The sequence below is a fragment of the Pelodiscus sinensis genome, chromosome 4, assembly GCF_049634645.1.
Source record: "Pelodiscus sinensis isolate JC-2024 chromosome 4, ASM4963464v1, whole genome shotgun sequence".
In the NCBI taxonomy this organism is placed as follows: domain Eukaryota; kingdom Metazoa; phylum Chordata; order Testudines; family Trionychidae; genus Pelodiscus; species Pelodiscus sinensis.
Genome location: NC_134714.1, coordinates 12,332,488 through 12,345,048, shown reverse-complemented (window position 1 = coordinate 12,345,048; position 12,561 = coordinate 12,332,488). Strand labels below are relative to the sequence as shown.

Below are 12,561 nucleotides of genomic sequence, written 5' to 3'. Positions count from 1 at the left end.
GCCACTTTACTAACACCATCTCCTCCCCCAGCAGCACAGACCTATGGTCAATGCCAGGGCCATTCCACAACATTTTGGCACCTGAGGCAGGGAGCTCAAATGACACCCCCACGGCCCCTCACTGCACCAGCAGCAGACACGATTTTCTACACTCTGGGTCCTTGTGGCGCCTCCTTCCTCTCCCCCCCCCCCCACACGCACACACAGTCTGGCACCTGAGGCGGCCGCCTCAGTTCGCTTCATGGTAAGGTCAGCCCTGGTCAATGCAATTAGATCAACACAGTATCAGTGTAGACACTGGGTTTCTTATGTGAACCACCTCTTGCTTTCAGGAGCCATCCCATGATGCCCCACAGTGGCAGTGCAATTCATATAAGTGCTCCTGAGAGGACTGTGCACTGTCGACCCATGGCAGCAAGTGTGCCCACACATATAAGTGATTTAATAACAGCAGTGGCAGTATGGTGATGTAAATTAGGTTCACATTATTTTGTAGCATAGACATGGACTTGGCTACTGTCACTTGAGGAGGTGATGTTTCTACAATGACAGAAAAACTCCTTCCAATGCTGTAGGCTGCAGATATCCTCTAGGGTGGTGCTGGCATGGCGATGGTACCGCCGCTATGCCGCCACAGTCCCCATAGAATATATATGGTGAAATAACATATGAGCAGCACAAATCAATTGGATTGGCAGCTGCTGAGTTGGCCCATACCTCCTGATGGGTCTGCCAACATGAGTCAAAAGCACTACTGCACTTTGTGCCTGGACAGGAGTTGAATTAGGGGCAAAGCTCAAATTAAAATTCAGGTTAACTACAGGAAAGACAAGTTAAAGGAGAGAATGTGTAGCTCAAAAATCTTTAAATCTCTTCTGGCTACTGCTGTGACTCGGTTTATTAAAATTGTTAGTGATCAAATAGAGTAAATATAGGAAAACACTGGCTTGACTAGTACTTTAAATATCATTTTTGCATATTGTCTAATGGTTTTGCTGTGACATTTCAGAATAAATATTAAACAGTTACACTAAAATCAAATGCAAAAATTACAGTCTTTAAAAAAGAAAAGTAGCAGTAAATTAACTATGTGAATACTGTTTAATTTTATTTTTAATAGACTATTTTTAATGAGAAGGTTCAGATAGCGCAGCTAAAAGAAACAAGCGAAAACCTGCTAGTAGAATTAGAACTTAAAATGGCGGAAAAGCTGAAACTCGATGAAAGGAAGTAAGTGATTAGATTCTTTGTTCTTTTTGCTAAATATGTATCAGCACTTAATGTTTCTATAATCTTTAAGGAGTTAACAACAATGTTGTTTTGCAGTCAGCCAGATTCAATACAATATTTGAATTATTAAATAATATAGAATAAATCTCTTCAAATCGTCTATTGTATCTATTAATGTAGCTTAAGCCAGTGCTATTTCTGGGAATCAAGCTACCTCTTTTTCTAAGGATTTTGCAAGTCACATGTCGGTCTTTCTCTTTGTGTGATTGTTTATGCATACACAGAATGGCTGACTTAACTCAAAATAGCAGTATCTTAGGGCCCAGTTCAGTACTCTGGAAGTCAATGTGATTCTTTCCATTAACTTCAGTAGGGACACACATAAAAAGTAACTCAGATGATATGTTGGTGAATTTGAGGTAGTTGCTGTGAAATAAATATTCATACAGTGTACATAAGGCCTGTATACTCAGTTGCATTCCTGCACAGCTACAAACCCTGTGTTCTGTAGGGAAGGAACTACTCTCTCCATGTGTTCCCAAAGGTTCAGGACACCCCAAAAAGGACAGGGAGGAAGTTGAGCAATGGATTGCTTCAAAGAGCTAGTAGGTAAGGTCCCATGGGAAGCAAGACTAAGGGTAAAAACAGCTGAAGAGAGTTGGCAGGTTTTCAAATGGATATTATTAATGGACATCAAAAGCAAGCTATTCCACTGCGTAGGAAAGATAGAAAGTATGGCAAAAGACCGCCTTGGCTTAATCGGGAGATTTTGTATGATGTTTTGGGTCTGGTTCTGTTCAATATCTTCATCAACGATTTAGATATTGGCGTAGAGAGTACGCTTATTAAGTTTGCAGATGATACCAAGCTGGGAGGGGTTGCAACTGCTTTGGAGGATAGGGTCATAATTCAATATGATCTGGACAAACTGGAGGTAAATAGGATGAAGTTTAATAAGGACAAATGCAAAGTGCTCCACTTAGGAAGGAACAATCAGTTTCACACACACAGAATGGGAAGCAACTGTTTAGAAAGGAGTACTACAGAAAAGTATCTAGGAGTCATAGTGGACCACAAGCTAAATATGAGTCAACAGTGTGACACTGTGGCAAAAAAAAGCAAACACAATTCTGGGATGCATTAACAGGTGTGTTGTGAACAAGACACGAGAAGTCATTCTTCCGCTCTACTCGGCGCTGATTAGGCATCAGTTGGAGTACAGGCAGTCCCCGGGTTACGTACAAGATAGGGACTGTAGGTTTGTTCTTAAGTTGAATCTGTATGTAAGTCGGAACTGGCGTCCAGATTCAGCCGCTGCTGAAACTGACCGCCAGTTCTGACTTACATACAGAATCAACTTAAGAACCCCAAGCGTCCCCAAGTCAGCTGCTGCTGAAACTGATCAGCAGCTGATTCCAGGAAGCCTGGGGCAGAGCAACTCTGCCTCAGGCTTCCTGTAGTCAGCGCTGGTCAGTTTCAGCAGAAGCTGACTTGGGGACGCCTGGGACAGAGCAGCTGGGGTGCTGCTGGGTTGCTCCAGTAGCGCCGCTCCTCGGCACTACTGGAGCAACCCAGCAGCACCCCATCTGCTCTGCCCCAGGTGTCCTGATTCAGCCGCTGCTGAAACTGACCAGCAGCGGCTGAATCAGGACCAGAGCAGCTGGGGTGCTGCTGGGTTGCACCCCAGCTGCTCTGCTACAGGCGTCCGGAGAAAAGCCTAGTCTGCTGGGGGGGGGGGGGGTACTAGCTGCGCCCCCCCCCCCCCCCACCCCAGCAGACCAGGAAGACTCGGGCGGCGGACCGAGATGCACCGTGGTCCCGCCGCCTGGGTCCTCCGCGGCTTTGCTCCCCGTCTCCCTGGTCTGCTGGAGACCAGCAGACCAGGGAGACGGGGAGCGCCTCTGAGGACGCCGGCAGCGGAGCAGTCCAGGCGCGCCTGGGGTGCCTCGCTGCCCGAGCCCCCCCCTCGGCTTTGCAAAGCGCGGGGAAGCCGGCGGCGGCGGGGCAGTCCAGGCGCGCCTGGGGTGCCTCGCTGCCCGAGCCCTCCCCCCCCCCCCGCGGCTTTGCAAAGCGCGGGGAAGCCGGCGGGGCAGTCCAGGCGCGCCTGGGGTGCCTCGCTGCCCGAGCCCCCCCGCGGCTTTGCAAAGCCGCGGGGGGGGGCTCGGGCAGCGAGGCACCCCAGGCGCGCCTGGACTGCCCCGTCGCCGGCTTCCCCGCGGCTTTGCAAAGCCGCAGGGGGGGGGAGGGGGGCTCGGGCAGCGAGGCACCCCAGGCGCGCCTGGACTGCCCCGCCGGCTTCCCCGCGCTTTGCAAAGCCGCGCGGGTGGGGGAGGGGGGGGCTCGGGCAGCGGGGCTGCCCCGCTGCCAGAGCCCCTCCGCGGCTTTGCTCTGCGTCTTCCTGGTCTGCAGACCAGGGAGACGCAGAGCAAAGCCCCAGAGTACACGGGCGGCAGGACCGCGAGGTCCCGCAGTCCGTGTACTCTGGGGCAGCCCCGTTCGTAACTGCCTGTATTGTGTCCAGTTCTGGGCACCACATTTCAAGAAAGATGTGTAGAAATTGGAGAAGGTCTAGAGAAGAGCAACAAGAATGATTAAAGGTCTAGAGAACATGACCTATGAAGGAAGAATGAAAAAATTGGGCTTGTTTAGTTTGGAAAAGAGAAGACTTAGAGGGAACATGATAGCAGTTTTCATGTATCTAAAAGAGTGTCACAAGGAAGATGGAGAAAAATTGTTTTCCTTAGCCTCTGAGGATAGAACAGGAATCAATGGGCTTAAACTGCAGCAAGGGAGGTTTTGGTTGGACATTAGGAAAAACTTCCTAATTGTCAGGGTGGTTAAACACTGGAATAAGTTGCCTAGGGAGGTCGTGGAATCTCCATCACTGGGGATATTTAAGAGCAGGTTAGATAGACATCTATTAGGTATGGTCTAGATGGTACTGATCCTGCTGTGAGGGCAGGGGACTGAACTCGATGACCTCTTGAGGTCCCTTCCAATTCCAGTGTTCTATGAGTCTATGAAATGGCATTACTGATTCAACATTTGTCTCCCAGATTACCCTGACTGAAGGGCTATGCTGATGTGTATGCACTTCTCTGAGCTTTTTAACAATTTTGACATTTCATCTGATGGAAGAATACAACATGGGAATTTTCTTTGCAAATCCAAGATTTTGTCTCCACCAGTAGCCAATATTTTATGTTTTGGAGGAAGCCCAAGAGCACCAAACCATGCAGAAAATATTAATCCTGGGATCCCTGTGTAAATGAGCTTATTGTCTTGCATCCTGAAGTGTGACTACCCTTTTCCTAGCTGGTATAACCAAAATAGCAAATTTTATGTCCATTATTAGTAATAAAACTATCAAATGCTTTTCAAAATCCAGCTGCAGTCCAGTCCCAACACATGGCCCTGATCCACCAACATTTATGCATATGCTTCACTTTAGTACCATGAACATAGACTTTAGTGGGACTCTTCATGGCAATAAATTGAAGCAGGTGTACATGTTCACAGGCTCAGGGCCTTGTGACTTGCTGCAGTGAGTGTCATGGGCTGGTATGACTTTTTCCCTTTGTGTGACTTTTTGGTAACTTTAAAGAAAGTTTTAAGTGTGTAAGGTTCCCTTTCTTGCTCTACTTTTTTGCTGTTACAGTATCTCTAGAGTCACTTCATATTATATAATGTGCCAGAGCCTTAATCAGTGAAGTTAAACTGAAGAACTGCCACAATATGTTCCTTCCTTCTTTGTGTTTGGCGCAGATCCCAAAGCTCAAGCCATGTGGGGTTCTCAGTTTTTTATGTTTCTTTCTCTTGAAGTCACCAGTTTTTCTCCTCTCTTACTTTCTTAAATTCTTTCCTCCTTTATCAGATTTCTTCCTTCTCACATTTTTCCTCTAGTTAGGAGAAGGGGTCAGCTAATTTCTTGCTTGACCACCAGCTCTGTGCTGGCTCTTGAGGCTAGCCTCAGCCCCCCCAGTCTCCCACCCCCCCTCAGGCTGCATCCAGCCCCTGCTCCCCAGGAGGCAACGAGTAGCACAAGTGTGGGCCGGAGGACTCTGGAGAAGCAGGGGGCAGCCAGTGGCTGGAGGGAGGCCTTGTTTCCCCTTCAAAGTAATGCTTCTCTCCAGCCGCTGGCTGTGCCCCCTGCTCCTTCAGAGTCCTCCAGTCCGCACTTGCACTGCTTACCTCCGCCACCTGTGCCTCTTGCCTGTTCCCCTTAAGCCAGAGCCATCCTTACCCATATGCACTGAACCTGAGAGAGATCCATTCAAGCAGTAATGTAGCCATTTAACAGGCATTTGCAAAACCCCAGGTATATACTGTCAGTTTCTGAATTTACTGTATTAGTCGACAGGACCTTATTTTAAAATTTGCTTTTAAAATATTTCCTTAGTGCCTTGCTGAAGATTATAAAATCACATCTCTAAAAATTGTCATCTTCCCCTCTGTTCCCGGGACTGCCATTGAGGCACCTGTTTAATAGTACTGTGTAGGGCCCCATAAATCCTAAGAATGTCCCTGCCTGGGGTTACAGGTGAGCTTTTGTGTGTAAGTGCAGATGTTTGTAACTCGGGCAGTGCCTGTACAGCTCACACCAAAGTTGGTGCTGCCATGTTTTCACTGCTATTTTAGCAAGCGAACTAGGTCGCAGGATATAGCCACTGTCACTGGCTGGCTATGTCTGCTTCGCAAGTTGTATGTTCATCAGGTGTGTACCTGGGAAGCACCCACTGCTGAGTAAGAATCTCGTTTTTGATAAAAGTTCAAGGTGTGTTCAGAAAATTGTGTGCTGTGTTTCCACTAAAGGTATGAGAATAAGGACATTTAACGGGCGATTGGTTATAGTTTTTTGTTCATGTTCACTCCTTAATATGTGTGCACTGGCTTTGTTTCATAGACATAACATGGATTCTGACCTATTCCTTTTGCAATCAAAAATTGCCCAAGAAAGAGAGACTCTAAATATTCAGATAGAAAAGGTAAGAAGCAGAAGATATTTTAACTACTTTATTGGTTTTAAAAAATATGACTGTATATATGAGGCCTTGGACCTGAATTTATGAAAATTCCTGAAAAACTACATCAACATGGAAGTGTTTTTCAAATGTGGCCACCAAGGCTGTTTGTGGCCACTAGTGGCTTTTCTTGCAGCCACAAGCTCGTGGGTTATTATTGGGGGGCGAGGGAGCAGTGGTCCCTCCCCCTCCCTGTTGCTGCTGCATGCACTGCTTTTGTGTTGCTTGCTAGGGTTGCAAGCTTCTGGGTCACAATGTTGGAGGAGCAGGCAGCTGATGATTTCCCCACCTTTCCAAAGGTGAGGGGCTCAGGCTTCACCCCTGGGATGGTGGGGTGGCAGTCCCCAGACTTAGGGCTTCAGGCTCCATCCCCATCCTTGGCCACAGGGCTTTGGACTGTGGCAATGGGGCTTCAGTCTTTGGCATCCCACTTTCTCTCCCAGCTCCACAACTCCATCACCTCAGCCCTTACTGCCTCCCTCAACCCTGTGTCCAGGGCTTAATTTGTCCCCAGAGTTGCCAGGGCTGAGTAACTCCTTTGTGAAAAAATGATACTTTTTTTTGCACTTTTTACACCAGATATGCTAGCTAGCAATAAATAACTGACAATGGTTTTGAGGTGCATGTGAGCGTATGGATTTGTTTTTCCTAAAGCTAATTAAGTATTTTAGGAAAAAGTGAGAGCGGTCACTGGCAAGAGTGAGTGGCCACATTCTGAGGCCACCAAAAAATTTATCCTGAGGACCTTTCTAAACAACTATTTCCCTTCTTTTACAAATTCACAAGATGGCATGCATTTGTAATGAGCATTTGGATATAAAGCATTCTGGTTTGTAGGACTATAAATACAGAGCAAATCTAGTAGCCATAAATAACTGCTGAATACACATGATCTGATGTGTTATATGTATAATTTATATAAGCACATTATTTAATATTATAGTTTGTATGCAGGAAGGATATTTCTTGATCGGAGTTACTTTTTGTCACAATTTTATTGTGTTATATTTGTGGGCAATAAAAAAAAATGTGGTCTGCCTGGGTTAGTCCCTGACAGGTTGCTGCTGCTGCTATATTTACCTGCGCCTCCTCAGGTATCAGGCAGTTGAAGCTCTCATTGGCCACAGATTGCCATTCACAGCCAATGGGAGTGGCAGGAAGTGGCACAGAAAAGACACCCCTTCCTGCTGCTCTCACTGGCCACAAACGGTGATCCATGACCAGTGAGAGCTGCGATTGCCCGTACCTGCAGAGGTGCAAGTAAATATAGAAGTGTGGGCCTATCAGAGACTAACTCTGGTGGATCTGATCTGTCCCATGGGCAGGAATTTTTCCACCCCTGTATTTGTGTGTCCACTCTAGGTTAATATTCTTCAATTAGTAGACTTCTTTGTTATCAAATAATTACTTGGGCCCAGAGGCTGAAAGTGGATGAGCCACTAGACCTGCATAGAGGCTCATTAACAGCAATTACTTGCAAAACTGGAGCATGACACAGTCCATTTTTGTGTTTTAAGGCTAATTAGCATTTTGTTTTATTTTGAGATGTTTGTTTTAGTGCACTAAAATATGCCTTTAGAATCTGACCGTTTTTATAACACCTATTATTTTTGATGTGCCCTGTTATAGCGCTGGGTTTGAGTTGTTTACATAGACATTAAGTAATCAACTCTAAATAAATGGGTCTCAGTGCTCAAGAATCAATGACAAAAGGTGAAATAGTATAACTGATCATGATCTATAAACTAGAGATGTGATCAGCTAGTTGACTATCTGATAAGCAAATGCTTATGAGATAGTCGACACACTAGTCGTCTGGTCACTTCTCCTGCCCCTGCCTTCCCCCTTTCTTCTTCCCTCCACTCCCCCCCACTGCTTCTATCCGAAAGAGGCAGCTAGCGGGGAGAGAAGAGGGGGTGCTTCAAAGCAGCAGTGGAGCGTGGAAGCTCTCCACGCGCTGCCACTTTGAAATGCCACATTCAGCTGGCCCTGAGCTGCACATGGCATTTCAAAGTGGCAGCGCCACGTGGAGCCTGGGATCTGCCACTTTGAAATGCCACGTGCAACCCAAGTTGAGCTGTGGACTTTGCAACGCTGCGGGGAGCATGAGGCCAGCGTTGCTTGAGTCCCCCACTGGCCCTGTCCTCCTGCAGCACTCCTGAAGGCGCCCTTGTTGACTAGTTGATGCTAATTGCATCTACTATTCAATTAGTCCATTAATCTACATTAACATCCCTACTATAAACTGAGTGTGTTTTTCACTGTTTGAATCTTACTGCTGTTTGATCCCCTAATTTTCAATAAGCACCGTTTCCTTAAAACAGCAAATGATTTTATTTCTCTAGTAGCTCTCATCAGGTAAAATTGAAGACCCAAATTAACTAGGGACATGTCTATACAGCAGGGCTAAACTTGAAATAAGCTACGCAACTTGAGCTAAGCTAATTGCGTAGCTTATGTCGAAATAGTTTTTTTCGACTTTTAGAATCATAGAATAATAGGACTGGAAGGGACCTCAAGAGGTCATCGAGTCCAGCCCCCTGCCCTCAAGGCAGGACCAAGCTCCACCTACACCATCCCTGACAGATGTCTATCTAACCTGTTCTTAAATATCTCCAGAGAGGGAGATTCCACCACCTCCCTTGGCAATTTATTCCAATATTTGACCACCCTGACAGTTAGGAATTTTTTCCTAATGTCCAATCTAAACCTCCCCTGCTGCACTTTAAGCCCATTACTCCTTGTCCTGTCCTCAGAAACCAAGAGGAACAAATTTTCTCCTTCCTCCTTGTGACACCCTTTTAGATATTTGAAAACCGCTATCATGTCCCCCCTTAATCTTCTTTTTTCCAAACTAAACAAGCCCAGTTCATGAAGCCTGGCTTCATAGGTCATGTTCTCTAGACCTTTAATCATTCTTGTCGCTCTTCTCTGTACCCTTTCCAATTTCTCCACATCTTTCTTGAAATGTGGCGCCCAGAACTGGACACAGTACTCCAGCTGAGGCCTAACTAGTGCAGAGTAGAGCGGCAGAATGACTTCACGAGTTTTGCTTACAACACACCTGTTGATACAACCTAGAATCATATTTGCTTTTTTTGCAACAGCATCACACTGTTGACTCATATTCAACTTGTGGTCCACTATGACCCCTAGATCCCTTTCCGCCATGCTCCTTCCTAGACAGTCGCTTCCCATCTTGTATGTATGGAACTGATTGTTCCTTCCTAAGTGGAGCACTTTGCATTTCTCTTTATTAAACCTCATCCTGTTTACCTCTGACCATTTCTCTAACTTGCTAAGGTCATTTTGAATTATGTCCCTATCCTCCAAAGAAGTCGCAACCCCACCCAGTTTGGTATCATCTGCAAACTTAATAAGCGTACTCTCTATCCTAATATCTACATCATTGATGAAGATATTGAACAGTACGGGTCCCAAAACAGACCCTTGAGGAACTCCACTTGTTATCCCTTTCCAGCAGGATTTAGAACCGTTAACAACAACTCTCTGACTACGGTTATCCAGCCAATTATGCACCCACCTTATCGTGGCCCTATCTAAGTTATATTTGCCTAGTTTATCAATAAGAATATCATGCGAGACCGTATCAAATGCCTTACTAAAGTCTAGGTATATGACATCCACCGCTTCTCCCTTATCCACAAGGCTCGTTATCTTATCAAAGAAAGCTATCAGATTAGTTTGGCATGACTTGTTCTTCACAAACCCATGCTGGCTATTCCCTATCACTTTATTACCTTCCAAGTGTTTGCATAGGATTTCCTTAATTATCTGCTCCATTATCTTCCCTGGGACAGACGTTAAACTGACCGGTCTATAGTTTCCTGGGTTGTTCTTATTCCCCTTTTTATAGATGGGCACAATATTTGCCCTTTTCCAGTCTTCTGGAATCTCCCCTGTCTGCCATGATTTTTCAAAGATCATAGCTAAAGGCTCAGATACCTCCTCTATCAGCTCCTTGAGTATCCTGGGATGCATTTCATCAGGACCTGGTGACTTGCTGACATCTAACTTTCCTAAGTGACTTTTAACTTGTTCTTTGTGAATCCTATCTTCTAAACCTACCCTCTCTCTGCTTGTATTCACTATGTTAGGCACACCTCCAGACTTCTCGGTGAAGACCGAAACAAAGAAGTCATTGAGCATCTCCGCCATTTCCAAGTTTCCTGTTACTGCTTCTCCCTCCTCACTAAGCAGTGGGCCTACCCTGTCCTTGGTCTTCCTCTTGCTTTTAATGTATTTATAAAAAGTCTTCTTGTTTCCCTTTATGCCTGTAGCTAGTTTGATCTCATTTTGTGCCTTTGCCTTTCTAATCTTGCCCCTGCATTCCCGTGTTGCTTGCCTATATTCATCCTTTGTTAGTTGTCCTAGTTTCCATTTTTTATATGACTCCTTTTTTATTTTGAGATCGTGCAAGATCTCCTTGTTAAGCCAAGCTGGTCTTTTGCCATATTTTCTATCTTTCCTACACAGCGGAATTGTTTGCTTTTGGGCCCTTAACAACGTCCCTTTGAAATACTTCCAACTCTCCTCAGTTGTTTTTCCCTTCAGTCTTGCTTCCCATGGGACCTTACCTACAAGTTTTGGCACTGCCTACACAGTTATTTTGAGGTGGAGCACTCTTCGCCTGACTTCCCTTACTCCTTGTACAGTGAGGTTTATGGGAGTCAGAGTAAGCAGTCCTCCAGCTCAACATTATTTTGACATTATGTCAAAATAACTGCTTGTGTGTAGACGTGGACTGTTATTTCAGAATAATGTCAGTTATTCTGAAATAACACTGCTGTGTAGACATAGCCTAGTACAGCTCTGGCAGTTTCTTTTTTTTATTACTCCCATAATGCAAAGCAGGCATAAATCCTACTTAACTAGACAGCTAAGCTGGGTTTCATGGCTTTTGTCCGTGGCTGGAGCAGCACAAAGCAGAATGGGCTAGCGAATATTTCCTCAGGTCTGTTCCAAAGAAGCCGTGCTACAGTGGAGCTGAAGATTGGATGAAGCAATAGCCCTCATCCTCTGTATCTTGCAGGATGTGAGATTTTCCTGGGGTGCCCTGACTGAATCACCTTGCTACCCACTGCTTCCCATGAGAGGGAGTCTAGTTGTAATAATAGAGTATCAGCTCCCTGAGATTGTCATCTATTCAAACATTCTCCTCTGGGCTTAAGCTAGCACTAACTTCGCCTTGCAGTTCAGTACTAGGTGCAGCCCAGTCCCTGAGCTTCTCTGAGGTGTCCCCCAGTAGTATCTGGCTTCTGTCATGGGATGCTCATAGAAATTACCCGGTAAGCTGACCCAAAAGGAACAAAAGCTTCAGAGGGGTAGCTGAGTTAGTCTGTAACTAGAAAAACTTAAAAAACAACGAATAATCTAGTAGCACCTTACAGACTAACAAAATACGTAATGGTATCATGAGCTTTTGTGGGAGCAACCTACTTCTTCAGATGACTGGAGTATTAAAAGTCCAGATTCAAGAATAAATACGGGAAGGGCAGGGGGAAGGAGGAAAAAAAGGAGAAAAAAGGCAGTGAATAGATTGTTCAAGCAATTACAAGAGGCTGATAAGAACAATTAGCATCTCCATTGGTTGGTTGGTTGGTTGGTTGGTTGGTTGGTTGGTTGGTTGGTTGGTTGGTTGGGGAAGGTGGTGTGCGAGCCAGCCAATATCTCTGTTCATTCCATTCTGATAAGCAAAGGAACAGTGTACACCCAGCTTGACGGGTACAAATCAGGAGGAGGGTCTTTATAACTTTCCTGTGCTGAGCTATATTTGTAAGGGGAAAATCCTAAATGTATTATCAAAGATTAAGATTTAAGACAGGGGTGGGGAACCCAGGGGCTGGATGCGGCCCCCGACTTGCCTGTATCTGGCCCCTCGAGGCCCCTCTCCCCCCCAGCATTGAGGAGTCTACACTGTTGCTCCAGTCCACCTGCTGCCCACCACAGGGCTGGTGCACACAAATTATACCAGGCTGCCCACCTCCCCTACAAGCTGTTGTGTGTGAGGGGAATGTGGGAAGTGTCGTTCTTTTCATTCGAGGGCCAGATCAGTGAGAGGTGGAGGGTTTTTTTTTTTGGTTTTTCTCTTGTGCGGCCACCAACTGATTTTTTGAGGGTGTGGGGCCCCCGACTCAAAAAAAGGTTCCCTACCCCTGATGTAAGAGATCCTGAGTAAAGATTATGGAAACAAATAGTTACATAAAAACCAAGTATAACATACTTCTGATAGTTGGAACTTAATTAAACATGTGTCTGAAAGCAGTTGTATCTCACCCAAAGCTTTCTT

At 45.7% G+C, this 12,561-nt stretch overlaps 1 protein-coding gene across 1 annotated transcript in view; it reads left to right on the top strand.

Annotated features, from left to right (window-relative positions):
* CCDC175 (coiled-coil domain containing 175) overlaps window positions 1-12,561 on the top strand; it is a 57,354-nt gene that overhangs the window by 20,305 nt on the left and 24,488 nt on the right. The window contains exons 7-8 of the mRNA XM_075926344.1: window positions 1,121-1,230; window positions 6,134-6,215. Coding sequence (XP_075782459.1) covers window positions 1,121-1,230; window positions 6,134-6,215 — 192 coding nt within the window. The remainder of the gene's footprint in view (window positions 1-1,120; window positions 1,231-6,133; window positions 6,216-12,561) is intronic.